This window comes from Vicia villosa, linkage group LG1 (genome assembly GCF_029867415.1).
Source record: "Vicia villosa cultivar HV-30 ecotype Madison, WI linkage group LG1, Vvil1.0, whole genome shotgun sequence".
NCBI lineage: Eukaryota > Viridiplantae > Streptophyta > Magnoliopsida > Fabales > Fabaceae > Vicia > Vicia villosa.
In genome coordinates this window covers 186,670,746-186,693,442 of record NC_081180.1, presented here as the reverse complement: position 1 = coordinate 186,693,442, position 22,697 = coordinate 186,670,746, and the positions used below count along the sequence as shown (strand labels likewise).

The window sequence follows — 22,697 nt, the reverse complement described above, 5'->3', positions numbered from 1 at the left end:
TGTAATTCGGATTCCAAACTTGAGGTTTATACAATTTCGCAATTCATTTTCTATTCATATCAATTCTGTTTATGTTGTTTGTTTGCTTAATTCAAATCATCATATATAGTTTTGTTAATTTGATTGATTTATGTTTTCCTACAATCGAATGCGTATTATCGTTTGCTTAATCCGTTAATCCGCTGATTTTATTAACCGTTTGCTTAATTCGGTGAAAAGAGAAACATAATTCTTATAATTTCTATCTCGCTTGTGGATTGTTGTTATGATCAAATATGAATAGATTCCGCTTAGGACAGTGATATTGTAGTAATCGATGATAGATAGGAACCGAAACAGCAGATTAGCTTAACTCCATAATCACTTATTTTTAAAACAGCTTATTTCAGAATCACTTATTTTAAGCACTTTTCTTCTTAAAAACGAACCAAACCAACCCCCCCCAATTCGATTTCAGTTAGTAATAATTAAGAGTCCTTGAGAGACGATATTCGAGTCACCTTACCGTCGTACTACAGTTTTACAAAATACTCGTTTTTGACCCGCGCGCGACAGCGGATCAGCGATAATTAAGGATCTGAGCTCGTACAAGGAGAAAACCACCTCAAGACTTGGAAAAGTCACAATATCAAGCATACACGTGGACATAATCAAGGGTTTGAGCACATGCAAAGAAGAAATAAAAAAAATACAATCATAAGAATGATACAAATAAGTGGATGAAGGACCATAAAGATGAGGAAAATACCTTTACCATCAATACTGATGCAAACACGACCACTAATGGAGAATGGAACCTCGGTGCCATCATTCACAATGATGATAATGAAGTAATTGTGGACAGGGTTTGTACGAAGATGGGAGTCGATGATGAAGTTAAAGATAGGTCTCACATAGAGTATCAACTTAACTACATTAGAAAAACCTTAGATAGTTTTGAAAAAACACGGGATTAAGTTCATTAGGAGGAGGATTTAACTTGCCACCCCCAAACAATGACTGCTATATTACTTTTATGGCCATACAAAAAAATTTAGAAATTTATTTTCACGTTTATCAGAAATTTCAAAAAAATACCGAAATTTTTCGAAAAATTCGATAGTTCATATTCGATAGAATTTTTTTTTGCACTACTGAAAATTTTGATAAATTACAACACTTTTTAAAATTTACTGAAAATTTCAAAATATCCGATAATATTAAAATTAAATTTTTTTTTTTGAAAAAAATTCATACCAACAATTTAAAAAAGAATTATAGAAAATTTGTATGTTAATGGAAAATTCTGATAATCTACCAAAAATTTCATTTTTGCTACCCCAAATTTGTTCATGAACATTTTTGCCATTATAAAGATATTGGGAGGTGCCATGTTCAATTTTTAAGGTGATAGGTTAAATCCTCCATTAGGAGGGATCTAATAGCCAGGCCCAAAAAACCATTCAAGACAAAAATAAAATAAGACTATTCAAGTCCAACCCAAATTTAACTAAAGCCTTTTCAGATCTCTATCAATAAAATTCTTTTTCTCTTGGAAAAAAAAAGTCCCTGCTTTAAGTGGCCATAGGTATAGGATATTTTTCTTGTAGTGTTTTAGTAGCAAATTCATCACCATAAATAACTTAAAACAAATCACGCTTGTCATGTCACCTATTTCACATCTTCTCCTAATGTGGAATAATTTGGTTGATTGATGTGTTAGAATTCCAACTACTTATAACTCCATATTTGGTTACATATGCATACTATTAGTAAACTACATAATGATGAGTTGCTTGACATTATTAATATCCATCATCTTAATGACACACCTACCCTAGCTATATGCCTAAACCTAATCTTTTGGCAACTTTATTCGTTTATAGGTATAACGGTCCATAAAAAAAAACATCATGAAAACGAACCTTGCAACTAGCCACATGAGTTTGTGCACTCTTTTGTTTTTGCTGAAAATTTAAAGTATTCAGTTCAGATAGAGATAATTCTACTATTATTTTTGGTGTATAAAAATCTACATTAAAACATAAATCTTAGTAATATATTCTCTCTTGCTATTATTATAAGTAAATATTCTCTTTTTAGGTTTATTGAATAATAAATGTATCTGATCTTTTATGTAGACAAAATACATTGATTATTCAATGAACTTAAAAGAAGAATATTTAATTATAATTTAGGCTCGGAGTATTTTTTTTTTCATTCCAAAAAGTATTTAATTCTGACTTTTTTTTTGAGGTAGACAGAACATAGACATATATATTATTGAAAAGTATTACACTTGAAGTATTTCAAATTTTGAAAGGAACTTTTACTCACAAACAAATGTATATATGAAGACAGAATATAAGTTGAACTAGTTATGATTGTGTTCCTGGTTTGTACTCTATATAGCTTTAAAGTTTTGGACTATGCTAGTATGGTGCATACATATGTTATCTTTTAGCAGAGGAGAGTAATGAGGATGCATGATGGAAGCTTTAACTTTTCATCAACATCACATCTATGACCCTACATTATTAAAACCTTTAAGAAAAGGTCGAGAAAGTTAATGTATGGATGAAACTCTAGAGACTACTTGTTTTCAAGGACCACTTTGGTTTGCCAGAAAGTAATGAAAGAGCACTCAGTGGCTTTCAATTAGCCCTAGTAGTACTATTTACTGTATTTAGTTCATACCAAGTACAACACATGCATATCTCATCCTTTGTTTAGTTACATACTCTCTCTCTCTCTCTCTCACACACACATATATATATATATATATATATATATATATATATATATATATATATATATATATATATATATATATATATACACTACAAAAAATGTTCTCTGCAGCGACGTGGATTACACGTCGCAACATGCAAAATCACGTGGCAAACAAAAAGTAGCGACGTGAGCATTTATGTCGCAGGAGCACGCGTGGCAACGTTGTAGCGACGTGGAGACCACGTCAGAAAATAGCGACGTGACTCCCACGTCGCAACAGGATTACATAGGAAACATCCCACTGCACACACAGCAGGTGTGGCAGGTGTGGGGAAGTGTGTTTGTTGACCAATGTAGCGACGTGTTTCCCACATCGCTACATTAAATGCTTTTTTTTTTTTAAAAAATTTATTCACGCTAGATTTGTTTTATTTTATATATTTTATATAATTAATTAATATATAATAAAATATAATATATAATAAAATATATATAATAAATTTATATATAATAAAATTTATATAATAAAATCTATAAAATAAAATTTATATAATAAAATCTATAAAAACTAATTTATATAATAAATTTATATAAAATAAATTAATATAATAAACATTATATAATAAATTCAATTAAATAAAATTTAAAATTTAAAACTAATATTTTAATGAATTAAAATGTAGAATATTTTACATTAAAAAAAATTTAAAACAAATAAAATACAAAATGTTTTTAAGAGGCATCATCCGGAAAATAGTTATCCGGATTAAAATCATCAGCCACCCCGTCATCCTCCGGCTCTTGAGGAGGAGCATTACTTTCCCCCTCCTTGCATAAACCGTCTCATCTGCTCCTCCATCTCAGCTTGCTTCTTCATAATGCCCTCCATCTGTCGCGCATGCTGCTCCTCCATATCAGACTGCTTCTTCCGCATCTTCTATCGTACATCCAACTACGATAATACCGATAATATTCCATACTGCACATTTATACAATCATTGTCATTTGGAGTTAGAATACTAATCAACTTGATATTATTCTTAGACGTATACTAGTTAATATTTACTATTCTTAAAAATATTATTTAATAAAAATACTACTAATATTTTTAACTACACATGTTATATTGAACCTATGTTAACCATAAAGTTACTATTTTATTAACTACACATTTTAAGCTACACATATTGAAAATATTCTTTAATAAAAATACTAATTTTAAATATTTACTATTATTAAAAATATTATTTTAGTTTAAATTATAATATTTTATTTTTTATTTTTAAATATAAATAATATATTGTAAACATAACTTTTACACTCATTAAGATCTCATTAAGATTAATATGTATATTATTTTTAATAATAATTTCTATTTTTAAAAACAATAATATATATTACATATAAAACATATTCTATTAGAATTTTGTTAATAAAACTATTTTTATCAAATATATATAAAAATGATGTATTTTTAATTATAGTTTGTTTATCTTTCTATTCTTCAAAAAAATAACTTATTTTATATAAACATAAAAAATTCATAACTTATATGTATAAAATTATTTTCTTTTTAATATTTTATTTTCATAATCCATAATATAAAAATATTATCTTTTTATTATAAACATAAAAAGTTAATTTCTATATATGTAAAAATTAAATTTATAATAAAAATTAAATTCTATATAAATATTTTAATAAATATTCTATTTTTTTATAATAAAGTATAACATACCTAATAAACAAAAATATATAATAAACATATCTAATAAACAAATATATATAAATATAGTATAATATACATATCTAATATATATTCTGTTTTTTTAAAATATAGTATAATATTACTCATTATAATAACTAATATATATAATAAAAATTAAAAATGAAAACTTTATAATATACCTAATAAATAAACATATATAATAAACATACCTATATATATATATATATATATATATATATATATATATATATATATATATATATATATATATATATATATATATATATATATATATATATATATATATATATATACTACAACAAATACAAACACAATATAACAAACACAATATATACAAACACAATATATACTAGAATTTTATAAATTTTATAACAAACACAATATATTTTCAACAAATACAATACCTATTAAACAAATTTTATAAACAAATTAACATATATACCTATTAAATCTATTTAATATATACTATAATACACAAAAATAACTTACCTCTTCTTCAATCTACTCCTCCTTCTTCAATCTACAACCTTCTTCAATCTACTAATTAACCTATACAGAAAAAAATAAAAAATTAACAACAACATATATAATAAAATTATCAGAAAATAAACAAAATATCAAAATAACATTAACTACCTTTGATTCAAAAAAGAATTGGGATTGAATTGATTTGGGAGAGAAGGGTTGGATTTTAGGAGAAGGGTTTGGGTTTGCAGAGAAAGGGTTTTTGAGTTTGCAGAGAAAGAGTTTGCAGAGAAGGGTTTCGTGAATGGTGGTGGGGGGAAGTGAAATGGTTGGATTAAAAGACAATGTAGCGACGTGGAGTGCACATCGCTAGTTGCCACGTGACATGCACGTCGCAACATGGCAACGGTCACATACACGCCTGCAGAGCTGCCACTGTGTCACATCAATGGAACGTTGTTTTTGATTTTTAAATGTAGCGACGTGATAATAACGTCACAACCAAATTTTTCATAAATTTGAATATTCCCCCCATTTGAACGTTATGGGGTGTGGTGAATTAATTTATGTAATTAATGTAGCGACGTGTATCCCACGTCGCAACTGTTTTTCACATTACCCCATGTCTGACTTCTAGTCACTTTAAAGCTGTAAAGTTATTTATTATTAAAATATAGGTGGCGATGTTTAGGTCACGTCGCAACAAGAATTTTCTAGCCACGTGTTGTCCACGTCGCAACTTATGTCGCTGGGGAGGAGTTTTTTTGTAGTGATAAAAGACGTATCAAATGAGAAATTTGGTTATTATAAGAATTTTTAATAAAAATCATACGATTTAAAATCAATGATCAAATCTGTATTTATGTAATATATATTTAAACCAAAAATCTATCTATTAATTATTGTTTCTGTAACGTCTGAAACAAATTTTAAATCTTATGTTTATTATTAAAAGTTCTCAACTCTCATTTGATACGTCATATATTCAAAATAGACCCAACAACATGTATTAAAGGAATAGAAAGCATCATATACAAATTCAACTTTTTTTAAATGGAAACAAATGCAGCATTTGATTTTGGACAATACTCAAAAGGGAATACCTAGGAAAAACCAGTAAACAAGTGGAGATTTTCATTTATTTTTTGAGAAAGAACTGTTTGTCATTCTTGAGGGTAGAAATGAGAATAGTATTGTCAGAGGCCACTCTTATCTCAATTCAATTATTTCAGAATTGTGGTAAGAGGATTTCTACATGTGCAACTATATACTACCATATGGAATATAATTTTATCAAAAAAGAGGAAATGTTTTTAGTTTAGAGGTGAAAGTTGAAGATAAAATTTATGCATGCGGCTTTAGTTAATAAAGCCGTCCGACTTTAGTTAGTAAAACCGTCTTTAATGTTTTGGAGGTTTTAGATAAATTAGTCAAAATTTAACTATGACAAAATATTTAGAGACTTTAATTTACTTTAATTTCATAATGAAAATATTTTATATGAGTTTATTTATCTATAATTTAATCGTAACAATTTTTGAACTTTATATGATATTCAGCTTTGCACGTTTTCAAAAATAACCCAGTTAAATTGTGGAATAATAATTATTTCTAACAATTCAACTTTTTTGTAATAATATAGGGAATATCTCTACAACAGTATAAAAGGTAATAAAAAGAAACAAATGAAAAATATATATATTAGGTAAGCAATTTTTTTTTTATCATTACATAAAAATATATGTAAAAAAATATTAATTTAAACGCATCTTAGGTTATGCTTAAACTATCATGAAGAACGTGGTCTCAAGTGTCAACATCTTGATTTATGAATGTGGACCAATGTTCAGTGATTGAAGTAAATGAAGGGAACATTATTCATGTGAGCGTCGTTAACATACAACTACCAAATTCAGATGTTATTTTGTACTACTTTAATGTCAAACTCAAACAATGTACAAGTGTGAAATGAATTTCTAACTCTCTGTGTCTCTTCTTCTAACTCACATGACTATTGTCTGTCAGCAACAGCGACAACTAAATGAAGTTACTACTTAAGCAATTCAGTGAGTTTAATTTAGTTGAAAATAAATGAAAACCCTTCTGAAAAGTTACGGGTTGTTACGGACTGAGAAGTTAGGTTTTAAATTTCACTTTTGTAAAGTACTTTTATTTATCAAATATAATAATCTCTCTTCTTTATTATAAGGGAAAATTCTCTTTTTAATTCATTTAATGATTAATGTATTTAGTCTATATATAAATCAAATACATTAATTATTCTATGAATTTAAAATAATAAATAGGGTATAGTAGTAGAAAAAAATAATAAGTATTGTATTGGTATTCTAAAGAGACATTTATTTTAAGACATACAAAATGTGCAAATGAGATACTTATTATGAGACAAATTAAGTATGTTCTAATTATAAACATCAGAGTTAATAGTAAGACGGTGGAAACTAGTATTCTCACTTTTTTTAGGAAGATTTTTGGGGTCGACAACACACCCTATTCAGGATTAGGGATTAAGTTCTCTAAGTTCTTTATAATCTCTAATCAACAACATCAGTTGTGGGTGACGCCAGCTTGTGGGAGAATAGGGTATAGTAGTAGAAAAAAATAATAAGTATTGTATTGGTATTCTAAAGAGACATTTATTTTAAGACATACAAAATGTGCAAATGAGATACTTATTATGAGACAGATTAAGTATGTTCTAATTATAAACATCAGAGTTAATAGTAAGACGGTGGAAACTAGTATTCTCACTTTTTTTAGGAAGATTTTTGGGGTCGACACAACACACCCTATTCAGGATTAGGGATTAAGTTCTCTAAGTTCTTTATAATCTCTAATCAACAACATCAGTTGTGGGTGACGTCAGCTTGTGGGAGAATAGGGTATAGTAGTAGAAAAAAATAATAAGTATTGTATTGGTATTCTAAAGAGACATTTATTTTAAGACATACAAAATGTGCAAATGAGATACTTATTATGAGACAGATTAAGTATGTTCTAATTATAAACATCAGAGTTAATAGTAAGACGGTGGAAACTAGTATTCTCACTTTTTTTAGGAAGATTTTTGGGGTCGACAACACACCCTATTCAGGATTAGGGATTAAGTTCTCTAAGTTCTTTATAATCTCTAATCAACAACATCAGTTGTGGGTGACGTCAGCTTGTGGGAGAATAGGATATAGTAGTAGAAAAAAATAATAAGTATTGTATTGGTATTCTAAAGAGACATTTATTTTAAGACATACAAAATGTGCAAATGAGATACTTATTATGAGACAGATTAAGTATGTTCTAATTATAAACATCAGAGTTAATAGTAAGACGGTGGAAACTAGTATTCTCACTTTTTTTAGGAAGATTTTTGGGGTCGACACAACACACCCTATTCAGGATTAGGGATTAAGTTCTCTAAGTTCTTTATAATCTCTAATCAACAACATCAGTTGTGGGTGACGTCAGCTTGTGGGAGAATAGGGTATAGTAGTAGAAAAAATAATAAGTATTGTATTGGTATTCTAAAGAGACATTTATTTTAAGACATACAAAATGTGCAAATGAGATACTTATTATGAGACAGATTAAGTATGTTCTAATTATAAACATCAGAGTTAATAGTAAGACGGTGGAAACTAGTATTCTCACTTTTTTTAGGAAGATTTTTGGGGTCGACACAACACACCCTATTCAGGATTAGGGATTAAGTTCTCTAAGTTCTTTATAATCTCTAATCAACAACATCAGTTGTGGGTGACGTCAACTTGTGGGAGAATGGAACTTTTGTATGAGGTGGAAGAGATTTATGTTTATTTATGGATCGAAGATGGTATTCAACCTCATTTTAGTCACTCGGTATTCGTCTATCTCCCTAGATAGAGAAATGTAGTGGTGGCGTCATCACTATTATAAAAAATATCTATCAACACGGTTGAGAGAAGAATTTCATTACAGTTAGTGGTCCTTGATAATAAAAAGTGTGATAGAAAATGTGTTATTTTTCACCACTGACTACTAGTCAAGGTGAAAATCGGATATCGTGTTACTTTTCACCATAGTTAGACGTTGGAATATCCAACGGTAGTGAAAAGTGACATGATCATAAGTTTGATATTCAACAACAACATTTTGACATTCTTAAAATGATGTGTATACCTTTCCACCACGGTTGTTGCTTTTAACCGAGGTAGATAGAGTGAGATTACTTTTCTCCACGGTTGGAAGAACCAACTCTGGTAAAATACTTTATTTTTTTCTAAAATATAAATTTTTTAATTTTACATAAATTTTATTATAACTTGTATTTTTTTTAATCAAAACAAATATATACAAAAACAGCAACAAAACATTTGAGAACCAAAACCAAAATAGCAAACGTTATTAGCCAAAACTATATATTATTAAATCAAAATCAAAATGGCGCAAAATCACATACATTTTATACATTATTACATCAAATAAGAAAATAACCAACATACAATATTAGTGTTCTCTTGATTCATTATTCTAAAGGAAGCAAAATGTGCAACGTGAACAAACATCTTTTGGTGTCTTGTCTCTAAACACCTATAATTTAGATGATTTGGTTGTGAAGTTTTGCTCTTAATTAAAAGTCTTCCGCAATCTATGATGTAAATGATTGGGATTTAGAAATTTTTGATACTAAAGATAAGCGGTCTTTTTATCCATACTAAAGTTGGTGGGTGCATGCATTAGATTCACATATATGACACACTTTATGTTCCTTGACGTTGTATCCAAACAAATTACCAGATATAAAAAAATCGTTGATTGTTTAAAATAACAAGGCATACATCTTAAACTTTCACCTGAATACACATCATCAACATTAACGCCTTCCTCCCATAAAAATCTTTAATCTTCAATCATTGGACTTATATAAATATCTATGTCGTTTCCATGTTATCTTGGCCCCCAAGTCATTATAGATAACAAGTTAACAACATATATTTTCACTTCATGTACGACCATGAAGAAAAGTTATAATTCATACGAAAACATGTCATGAAGTATGGTTAACACTCTGACCACCAAATGGGTTCATTTCATCAGGGGCAAGTCCAAGCCTAAGATTTTTTGGCTCATGGTCAAAATCTGGATTCAACGAATCAATTTTCTATCATTCACTACTATGTAAGAGTGATACCACAACAGTTAGAAAAGGGATACCACAATGTCTGACCAACCATTGTGATGTAAAGGGTGGTTGTATTTATGTTAGTTTCCACAACGGGTGTGTGGCCATGGTTATAAGCTAGCTAGCACGCTATCTATCACAACAGTCATACTAAACAATTATTGTGATATATTTAGGTAATGCGTTTGAAACCCAGCAACTACAATTGATTTGGAATGTAATTAACATTTCACCACAATTACAGAAGATAACCTTTGTGTTATGTATGTTGAGTTTATTTTAAAATATGTTGATTGCTTGTTTTTTCCAACACCTCACTAAACGTATATGTTCTGGACCGGACCAATCACTCTAATTGGCCCAATCCACCACTTTGGCCCAGTAAATATTGGCCCAGTGCATGCACCCCCTCTACCAAGCAAAACTAGCTGCCAATTGAGCACGCGGGTATCCCATGCTCGGCAACGACTTGCTCCTTTGGGAAGGCCCGTCAAGACCTAACCTAACGTTATCTTATATTCTGGGCCGCAAATAGCGCTCAAGCCCATAAAAATATGGGATCCATTCCTAGGAGACTATTATAAATAACCCTCTATCTCTAGAGGGCAAGGTAATTCATTTTTTCTCACCTAAATCTCATACTTTTGGTTGTACCTCCTTGTTTCTTCACTTACTTTGACATCATAGTGTCTTGCAAGTACAACCCCTTTTTTTCTCTCAACCATCACCGAAGATCAAGTCTACCGTTGTTGGCCACCTGTTCAGCCGGAAAGAACAGTGGCACCGTCTATGGGAAAATCTTGCTTCCCCGATTCTCTTTCTTGCACTCTTTGACCACTTCTTGCGTCTGCAAGAACTCAAAAACCAAAGCTCTCATTCGTAATAATTCATGGTCGTCAACAACAAAGATTTCTCATCTCTGGACGCTGTACAGGTGAAAAAAATTGACATTGAATTTGTTGTACTGCCTCTCAACAACGCCATTTCTCAGCCCCGCGATGGCCTGACAACATCTCCCTCCTCGGAAGATGCCCATAACAACACCACCTTCCATCACGGTGACACTAGCAGAAAGGACAAAGAAGCCTTCCTTGAGAACCCTATCTCGGCAACAAAGCCAACCCCGACCGATCCAACCATGATCTCCATTTTAGCCGCTCTAAATCAGACGAACGCTCTGATCTGCCAGCAGAATGACCGGGTTGGAGCCTTGGAACATCAACACCACTCCAGTAAAGACCGACGTCCCAAGCCTGACGCTTTAGGGGCCAAGAAAAGACAACACTCTCCGTCAAGAAGCGACCAACCTTCCTCTATAGCCAAAAGAAGCAAAGAAGATCATCGCTCTCGTCAGCGCTCACCCTCTCCGTGTTCAAAAAGACGATCAAGGTCGCCGTCCCCGAAACCGACAGATCACCGCCGCCATCACAGACAGAGACACAGCCATTCCCCGACTCCGATCCCTAGTGACGAGGAGGAGTGACGCCGCGATCCCTTATATCGAGCCATACTGGAGGCTCCCTTACCTACTGGATTGGAGAAACCTCCCTCACTGGGCACTTACGACGAAATTACTGATCCATACGAATACATCGAGAACATCGATGCCCTTCTTGACTATCGAGGGGTCCCCAGTGCGATCAAATGCCGTTTATTTCAGACCACCTTGCACAAAGGCACTATGACCTGGTACAAGAGTCTCCCAGATGAGTTCATCACATCATGGAAAGGACTCGGCTGGCTCTTCTCGAGGCACTTCACGGCCTCTTGCAGACACCCCAAATTAGAAGCCTCGTTGGAGGCCATTAGCCAGGGGAAAGACGAATCTCTTCGGGCGTATATTGAAAGGTTCAACAAGGAGGCCGTCCAGGTCTGCACTATGGCGGACATGAAAAAATATCTTTTGGAGCAGGGCCTTCAGCCTCAGTCCGACTTTGCCAAGGCCGTGGGCATCGAGACACCGGGCACGTTAGACGCTTTCTTCCTCAAAGCACACGCGTATATTCAATATGAAGAGAAAGAGACCTCCCACGCGGTTCGAAACTCCAGACAGGAGGAAAGCGCTAAACGTACCTGCCATGAAGAGAGTTCTCGGCGGGGAAACGACAAGAAGAAAGAATACAAGAGTCGCGATGCCAAAGATTATAAAGGTCCAGCCGAGAAGTTTCGAGAGTATAACCCTCTGAACGCGTCCCGAGAGCGTATTCTGACCGAGTTTGTTAATGTTGAATTCCAGACGGGAAAATTTCGCTTCCCGAAGTCTATGCCAGCGAGGCCGAACGTGGACAAATCGAAGTACTATAGGTTCCACAAAGGCCACAGGCATAACACCGAAGATTGTATCCACTTGAAGGATGCGGTTGAGATACTAATCATGGAGGGACATCTCAAACAATACGCCAAAAAGCAAGAGACTCCCAAAGAAACGAAGGCAATAGCCGAAGAACAACCAGCCGAAGACACCTCCACCCTCCAAGTCGCTATGAGTGTGACCCCACCAGAGGACTTTTATATCCCAGACAGGGTCGGTGCCTCGATGTTCTTATCTTCGCATAGCCCGTGGGAGTCATTCCCTTCCGCGATGGTGATATCCGGGGGAGGATTCAGCAAACTAACCGTGGGTTCCGTCAAACAAAAGTTCGAAGAACTCATATCGGCTAGTTCAAGCAAGACAGCCACGCTCGACCTATCCAGAAGAAGTTCCGCACTAATCGCGTTCTATAAGGAAGAGCTTCCCTATGGTACTCCCACCGCCACGATTCCACTGCTCATTCGCGCTCGGATGGCCAACTTTGATGTCCGGCGCATTCTGGTCGACCAAGGCAGTTTTGTCGACATCATGTACTCTCAATTATTCTCCACCCTACAATTGGACAAAATCCACCTTACTCCTACGTGGGATCAGACCTGTAGGGATTCAATGGGACTGTCACTAAACCATAGGGCTTCGTGGAGTTGATCGTGTCGTTCGGAGCGGCCGAGACAGCCAGAGCCATAAAAGTCCAGTTTTTTGTTATAGATTGTCCCTCCATTTACCAGTGCATCCTAGGACGCCCAGTTTGGCATAATTGATTGTTGTTCCTTCAACTGTTCATCTCAAAATGAAGTACTACACGGCCAAATCCTAGGTAGCCACCCTACACGGAGATATAAAGGCGGAAAGGAGATGCTTCGAAGCTTCCACCAAAGGCCTTAACACCATCAAAACTACTCACCATCCGGTGGCCAAACAAGCAGCACCCGCCAGTTTCGAGACAACCAAGATAATGCCGCGCATAGTCACCATCAATCTAGACATCTGCTTCTGCAGAGAGTTTGAGAACAAGGCAAAGAAGTCTCTGAAACTCAAAACAGACGACAAGTTGCGCCCTATCCTGGATGGGGACTTCGATCTTGTACCACTCTGGGGCGACCCGACAAAAGGAGTGAAGATAGGAACCGACATGCACGTGTTGGCCAAGAAACAACTAAAGGCATGCCTGCGCGAGAATGTCGATCTCTTCGCCTGGAGCGCGGCAGAGATGCCCGGCCTCGACCCGGAAGTAGCATGCCACCACCTGACAATCTACCCAGCATGTCGAGCCATCGCCCATAGAAGGAGGAAACAATCTCTGGAGAAGACGGCCACGACCGAATTAGCTGTTAGAGACCTCCTAGAGGCGAACTTTATTTCGGACACCAAGTATTCTACTTGGCTGTCCAATGTTGTACTTGTCAAAAAGAATAATGGAAAATGGCGCATGTGCATTGACTATACTGATCTCAATAGGACTTGCCCTAAAGATACATATCCACTACGGAACATAGACAAACTAGTAAACAATTTCACCGGTTTTAAACTACTATCATTCATGGACGCCTATTTGGGATACAATCAAATCCATATGGCTAAATCCGATAAAAAATACACGGCTTTCATGATAGAATCAGGAAACTACTACTACAACGTAATGCCCTTCGGTCTAAAAAATGTCGGGGCTACATATAAGTGAATGATGAATAAAAGTATTCCGGGGGGGGGGGGGAGATAGAGGACGTGCTTGAGGTATACATTGACGAAAAGATTGTCAAGTCTCATACACATCAAGAAAGTCTTCGATCATGCAAAGAAATGCAAAATGAGATTCAATCCGAAAAAATGCATGTTCGGTGTTTGAGCAGGAAAATTCCTCGGTTTCTATCTAACAGAACAAGGAATCAAAGCCAATCTGGACAAGTGCAGGGCTTTCTCCGAGTTCCCCACGCCATGCTCCAAAAAATCCATTCAATCTCTAAATGGAATGCTTACCTCACTATCCAAATTTTTGGCCCAATCCGCCCAACACGCGCTCCCAATATTCAAACTCTTAAGGAAAGAGGCCACGTTCGAATGGACGAACGAGTGCGAGCGATCACTCGCTCACCTAAAGCAGGCGCTCTCGCAACCACCAGTGTTATCCCGACCAGATGTCAGGGAAATCCTGTACCTGTATTTGGCTGTCTCTACTGAAGTTGTCAGCGCTGCCCTCATCAGAGAAACAAACGACGGGAAGAAACCCATATACTTCACAAGCAAAGCACTTCAAGGCCCAAAGCTCAGGTACCACAAATAGAGAAAGTCACATTGGCCTTGATTAATGCATCAAGGAGACTCGGAGATTACTTCCTGGCACACACCATAATCGTGTGAATCGAGCAACCCATCAAATAGTTACTCGGATGCCCAGACATGGCTGGACGACTGCTCCGCTGGTCGCTTGAACTATCCGAATTCAACATAAGATACGAGGGCAGGAAGGCGTTGAAGGCACAGGCCTTAGCGGACTTTGTAGAGGAAATGGCCTTCGCCGAGTCTACAACCAACGACGTCCGGAAATGGACCATCTACGTGGACGGGGCATCCAGCTCGACCGGTAGCGGAGTCGGTATAATCTTGGAAAACGAGGAAGGAACCCTAATAGAAGTATCAAAGTCCTTTTCTTTCCCCACCTCGAACAACCAAGCGGAGTACGAGGTCCTCCTCGCCGGGCCCGAAGACATCGGGACTGAGAAACTCAAAATATTCACCGACTCATAAATGGTTGCATCCTAAATATCAGGAGAATACCAAGTCAAAAATGATAACCTTGCAAAATATCTAGGTCTCGCATTCAAGAGGATGGTCCGCTTCAAGTCCGTAGTAGTAAGACATATCCCCCAGGAACACAACACTCAAGCGGACGTCCTCACGAAGCTAGCAAGCACTAGAAAGAAAGGCCAAAACAAATCCGTAATCCAACAAATCTTACCCCGGCCTAGTACTGAAATACCAGCCATGATCACAGAGGTAAACGCCATCGGGGATGCCACCTGCTGGATGACACCGGTATACCACTATTTGACAAGCGAAACCTTACCCGACGACCCAAAGGAAGCCGCCGTTGCCCGGAGGAGGGCCTGTTCCTACATCCTGGTCAATGGCCGGCTATACCTTCGGGGATTCTCTATCCCTCTCCTCAAGTGTGTCGACGAAAGCAAAGTCCCCAACGTCGTGTGGGAGATACACGAGGGGATCAATGCCCAGCATTTGGGAGGAAAGTCACTTGCGCGAAAGGCGTTACGAGCAGAGTACTACTTGCCCACCATGCAGCAAGACGCTAAGGCACACGTGAAGAAATGCGAAAAATGCCAACGATTCGGGTACATGCACATAGCACCCCCCAACGAGCTCAAATCTTTATTGTCGCCATGGCAGTTTGCCTGGTGGGGCATGGACCTCCTCGGGCCGTTCATCACCGGCTCCAATCAGAACAAGTACCTAATCACGGCCGTCGACTACTTTACCAAGTGGATCAAAAAAGAACCACTTGCCAAGATAACGTCACAGAACGTTCTCCGTTTCTTTAAAAGAAACATACTCACCCAGTTCGGGGTACCCCTGGCCATCGTCACCGACAATGGGACCCAATTCACCGATAAAAATTTCCAAGAATTTATCACAAGACTTGGAACGAAGAAGCACTTCGCTTTTGTCTAACACCCTGAAACAAACGGACAGGCCGAAGCCGCCAACAAGGTCATCCTGAAAGGCCTTAAAAGAAGGCTTGACGAGATCAAAAAGAGATTGGTCGAAGAGCTACACAGCGTCGTATGGGCCTACAGAACTACACCCCACTCCACCACCGGAGAAACCCCCTTTTGATTGGCATACGGAACCGAGGCTGTAATACCAATCGAAGTATACGAGCCCACCAGGCGGACTGAAGAACCCCTGGACAAGGAAATGAACGGTGAAGCCATCAAGGAAGAACTCGACATGGTCGAAGAGGTCCATTCGGGGCCCGCTCTTCGCGAGGCATCACTCAAGCAGAGGATCGCCTTAAGATACGACACGAAAGTCATCAAACAAGAATTCGAGGTAGGCAGCTTGGTGCGTAAAAGGAACTGAAGGATAGAAAAACACTTATAAAGGGGGGGATTGAATAAGTGTAACTTCAAAAAACTTAGAAGATAAAAACAATGAACACAATTATTTTTATCCTGGTTCGTTGTTAACCAAACTACTCCAGTCCACCCCCTTAGAGTGATTTACCTCAACTGAGGATTTAATCCACTAATCCAACTGATTACAATGGTTTTCCACTTAGATAACCTCTAAGTATTCTAGAGTCTACAGATCACAACTTGATCACTCTAGGAATCTTTCTAGAGTCTACAGATCACAACTTGATCACTCTAGGAATCTTTCTAGAGTCTACAGATCACAACTTGATCACTCTATATATTCTTTTACAATCAATGTAAAAATAACGTTTACAAGAGTATAGATTTGCTTCTAATAAATCTGTAATCACAACTGTGATATTTTTCTTACGTTCTAAACTTAACACTCACTAAATATTACAAGAGTTTGTGAGGTTGAAGATGAAGTTCGTAAGCTTTGATTTTGACAGCGTTTCAGTATATTTGCACAAGTGTTCTACTTTGCTTCTGATCAGAACTTCTATTTATAGGCGTTGAGAGGAAATGGCCGTTGGGAGCATTTAATGCTTTGTGTGAATAGTACAATGTTGCATTTAATGTTTCACACTTTTGCCAACTACCTCGAGCCTTGATTTTACTGCTTTTACTGACTTTGCCTTTTGTAGCTTGTAACGTTCCTTTTGTCAGTCAGAGATTAGACATTTCAGCCTTTCATCGTGTACTTTCTTCTGGACTCAGATTTTGTAGATAACAACATTTGAATATCAGAGTCAAAAGCTTTGGTGCAGAGCATCTTCTGTCTTCTGACTTTGAAGAGCTTGAGCGTGATACCATCAGAGCTTCAGAGCTTATGCTTCTGACTTCATTCTTCTGATGCTTTACAGTCCATGTTCTGATTCTGCTTGACCATCTTCTGATGTCTTGCCAGAGCATGTTCTGATGAAGCCATCCAGAACCTCCTCAGTCAGTTGCTTCTGAGTGCTGATTTGTGCATACTCTTTATATATTTCCTTAAATGGAAAATGAAAAGGATTAGAGTACCACAATATCTTATACAAAATTCATATATAATGTTATCATCAAAACACAGAATATTGATCAGAACAATTCTTGTTCTAACAATCTCCCCCTTTTTGATGATGACAAAAACATATATAATTGATATGAATTTGTATCCAGAATGAAAATTCTAGTATGACAGACTCGGATGTCATACACAATGTCACGACACCTTTTCCATCATCAGCTTAGCTGAGACAGTACATACAGATCTCCAAAAGTTTGATTACTTCTTACATGCAGAAGTCCATGAGAGCCAGAATCATATTAATTCAGTTAACATAAATAAGTCTGCTTTGCAGAGGTTCTGTGACAGCACAGTCATTAAGCAAAACACTAATGTCATGCACGAAGTTATGACATCCAAACTGAACAAACAAATAAATAATGCAGAAACGTAAACAACACAGATAATTGTTCACCCAGTTCGGTTCTAACTAACCTACTCTGGGGGCAACCAAGCCAGGAAGGAAATCCACTATCAGTAGTCTTAATTTGAAGCTAAACTCCCCTGTTTACGACTTCGCACTTAAACCCTACCAATGCAATCTCTACCTAGGTTCTCCCTAGATATGGAATATCTCCATTCCACTCCAAATCATAGCAATGATGTCTAGCAGTCAACAACTCAGCCACTGCATCGACAACCTAATTCCCAACACTTTAAACACAAACAAACACAACGTTAACTTGAAGTTGCTTAGAAGCTTCCTCCAAGAACAAAACTTCACTCATTGCTTCACAGCTTCTGAGTGATTAAAATAAACCTCTCACCTACAGGCTTTGAGGCACAAATCAGTGACCATCCCACACACAGGATGGTTCACCTACACGGCTAACCCTAGAAACTACATCTTCCTAGCTCGGGCTGTCTACTCCAATTAGGTTACAAAGGTTTCTATTTATAACCTTACCCCAGTTGGACTTGGGCTTAAAATAGCAACACTTTGCTGTTACAAATATGCAGAAAATATTCTGCTACAAATAAGGTCTTTAATCATAAGTTTCCTAATTTATCTCCTAAATTAGAAACCGTTGAATCTTGAATCTTCAGATTTGATTCTTCAATATTCTGACTTGATTCTTTGACCTTTAAATATGCGCCAAATAGGATTACATAATATTCTCATAGAATATTCTGTATCTGTTTTAAATCAAACTGAATCTTTCTTCCTCAGTTCTGCAGGCGCGATGTCATGGTTGAAGTCATGACATTCCATATAACATCTTGCTTTAGTACATGTTTTGTTCTTTTCATATTTGCAAGACTTATACAATATTACATTGAGCTGCTATTAAGTTTTAGCCAAGCATGAATACCAATAAGACAATTCTATAGAGCAGAACATCAACAATCTCCCCCTTTGGCTTATTTTGGCTAAACTTACATTTATAATAACTTTAAGATCAAGATCAACTGCTTCAACTTTCAAGACATCAGGAAGAACAGTATTTTACATTCTCAGAATTGGGACTTCCGTTCTTCACTACTTAACCACATCATAACATCTTCAATTCACTCTGTCTTCAAATCTTCCTTTGTTTCTTTTAACAGTAGCAAAATCAGCATGCTATGTACCATCTCTCCCCCTTTTTAGCCATAACATGACAAAGCTTGAACCAATGTCATACCTTTGAAGTTCAACACCTTCATGCAACACTCGTACATGAGGAGGACGATGGATGGTGGCCTTTGTCTACGAGGACTATTGGTGACAATATAAAAACCCACTCCTTCTAGCTCGAGGTTCAAGATGAAGCTTGAATGAGTTTCCGCCATCCTTCCTCGTAACTCAGAACACGAATCACAATTGTGTTCATAACTCAGATCACAAATCACAACTAAAATGACTCCAATATTGAAGGCTGAATAAGGAGGAACATTTTTGTTGTTATTGATGAAACACCACTGGTAGAGACACATGATTTCTCCACCCTGTGCTTTTCTGGACAGGTTTTGGTAAACGAATCCATCATAATACCAAACCTGCACACACCCAACTCGAACACTCACGAAACACATCTTGAGAGATTTGATTTCTGAAGCCTGTTGCGAAGATGCTAATTTATAGCCATTTGAGATCATAGGTAGTAACGATGGTCTTTGGTCTTGTTCAATGGTCAACCGATTAATTAGGAAACAATTCCAAAAGCAATTACTCTTTCCAAAGCAGTTTTTGACTGTTTTCTTCTGAAAGGAGTTATCTTTAATCCAGCGCATGGATAGTCATTGATTGAACTTCACACCGGCCACTGACGAGAAGAGATAAACCCAATGCAGTTTTCCTTGTTTGACCCTGAAGAATCAATGTCTTTAACTATGTCATGACATCCTGTCAGACATTGTCCCTCTTTCACCCCTTAAGCACAATGCTTAAGATTCTTTTAAGAGATTTTGACAAATCTTCCTATGAACCAAGTAATAGACCTCCCACTTACTCTACTGACTCAATAGTCATAGACTTCTGTTGTTATGATAACCTTTAGACTATTTACTACATATGCGAAGAGCCTTCCACCGCCTGTTGAAGCATGCAACCACTGGTCTAAATGATAACGCGAAAATGTATCACATATTAGGCTTGATTTACATATATTATTTCCCTATTTTATTTTAATTATGTTGCTTTATGTTGGTATTATGCTGGTATTTGCTATATTTCAGGTTTTACGTTCGTATTGAGACTATTTGTGAAAAGGAGAAGAAATGGGGCTAGATCCACTACTATTTATGCTTAAAAGATGAAAAAGGGGTGCTGAAGTAAGAAAGGGGTGCAAAGAAGACCCAAACGCCTAAAGATGGAAGCCCAGCCCACAACCACTTCAGCACGTGGAGACGCCCGTCTCCAATGCTCCTTGCCACGTCACGAAGAGGAGACGCCCGTCTCCTACCCTCCCTAAAAAAGCTCCACTTGAGACACACGTCTCAAGTCTGTTTGCCTAGTCTTCCTGAAGAAGTGGAGACGTGCGTCTCCCAAATCTGCGTCAGAAGGTGCTATATTCACGGAACGAAACTGCCTACGCTCAGCTATAAAAGGAGACTGATACTTTAGTTTCCAGGGTCCGAGTTTTTCAGCAAGGATCAACATTTTAGTTTTAAGCTTTCGTATTATTTTTATTCCAGCATTTTATTTCCGGCATTATATTTCCAGCAATTATTTTCTATTCCGTTCATCTTTTCTCACAACAATTTCTACACCGGAAATTGTTGTGAACATTTTACTGGATCTAACCTTACGTTATATCATAGTATTTTATTTCCTTGTTTTTATTATCATTTGATCAAAGAATTTATCGAAGAACAATCCAACCGATTTGTGGTGGAGGTTCGAGTACTTGAAGATCTAAAGATTTATTCCAGATTTATATTATCCAGGTTTCTATTTACCGCTTTAATTATTATTATTATTGCATGATATATTATATGCCAATTAATATGCCTAATATTATGAACCGGATTTATTTATGCATGTTTAACCATATTAATATGTCTGGCTAATTTATTTAGATGTCGGTATGTAAAGTAATCTAACCGTAGGGATCCGAAATAAATTGGCTTAATTATGGTTTATTAAAAATCACTCGTTTCTGGTTTTGTGTCTAATTTAATTTGATAAAGTTATAAAACCAACAGAGCGAGAGTTTGAGGTTCTAGAACTAAAAAAGGTTAAGGTCAACAGAGCGAGAGTTTGAGATTCTTAACATGATAGTAGACATAGGACATTAGTTTTAAGGATGGCGAAAGCGTATTAAAACTGATTAGAATTTATTTACTTTCAAAAAGTGTTTTTAAACCCGACGCGGGATGGCGAGAGCGTACGTTAGGGAATACTAGCTTGATTCGAGTCAACAGCGAGAGTTTGAGATTAGGAGAATTAAGTAGGTAGCGTCTTCTTGAAGCGAGCATTTTATTAATTATGATGTTTTCAAAAAGCATTTCTAAATCTGGTGGGATGGCGAGAGCGTACATTATGAGTTAGGATCGTAGTCTGAATCAATAGAGCGAGAGTTTGAGAGGAGGACTTTTAAATAACATAATTAGTAAAGATTTTTGATTTAATTAGAATCTGGCCAATGGAACTTCGGATCATCTAAGTTAGACGAACTACATACCGATATCCGCGCATTTATTTTTTATTTAAATTTAGGATTTTAGTTTCCCCATTTATAAAAAAACAACCCAAATATCATTAGCCTTAGCTTTACATAGTAACTTTAGATAACGGTAGATCGATTTATAGTCCCTGTGGATTCGATATCTTTTAAAACTACACGACACGACTGTGCACTTGCAGTTATCCTGACTAATAGACACGCAAAGTCGCGATCAAGTTTTTGGCGCCGTTGCCGGGGACTATTTAAGTCGATATCGTAACTCGCTGCTTCACCGTAGAGACTAAGGCATTTTTTTCTCATTAATTACAATGTATCACCCAAACTTTTTCTACAACTCCCAACAACAGTATTTCGAGGGATACCAAGAATCCCATAAATCCGACCTCGAGATACTGTTGGAAAATTTCAATGCGTCACAAACTCATTCTCACCCGAATTACCTCTCCAATTACCAATTCTAACAATCTGAGGAGTCGCAAGAATTTTATAACTCCAACCAAACTTATCCTCAACCGAATTTCCTCTACGATCACCACAATCAATATTTCGAGGAACCACAAGAATTCTATAATCCAAACCTCGAAACATTAATTGGGAATTACAATTCGACACTAGCTTATCCTCAACCGAATTCCCTCTACAATCACCAATCTCAACATTTTGAGGAACCACAAGAATTTTATAATTCCAACCAAACCTATCCTCAACATAATTTCCTCTACGATCACCACGCCCAACATTTTGAGGAGTCGCAAGATTATCCTAAATCCAACCTCGAAATCTTAATGGAGGATTTCATTGAAGCACAAACTCTCTCTAGGCTAGAATCTATGATGACAAAGCACTTTGAGGAAACACAAAATGCAATGCTAACTCCCTTTGAAGAACCTCAAGAATCCCATAATTTTAACTTCGAAACATCAATGGAGGATTCCGACGAGACTCTAACTCACTCTAGATTGGAAGCCATGATGGAGC

At 36.3% G+C, this 22,697-nt stretch overlaps 1 protein-coding gene across 1 annotated transcript; it reads left to right on the top strand.

Annotated features, from left to right (window-relative positions):
* Positions 1 to 11,784: 11,784 nt before the first annotated feature.
* LOC131661234 (uncharacterized) lies at positions 11,785 to 13,062 on the top strand. The gene has a single exon (XM_058930697.1). The coding sequence runs from the start codon at positions 11,785 to 11,787 to the stop codon at positions 13,060 to 13,062; it is 1,278 nt and encodes a 425-aa protein (XP_058786680.1).
* The last annotated feature ends 9,635 nt before the right edge of the window (positions 13,063 to 22,697 follow it).

Bases quoted from the DNA above. Each gene is read 5' to 3' on its own strand.
- LOC131661234 (XM_058930697.1), top strand. From the start codon at position 11,785: ATGACCTGGTACAAGAGTCTCCCAGATGAGTTCATCACATCATGGAAA.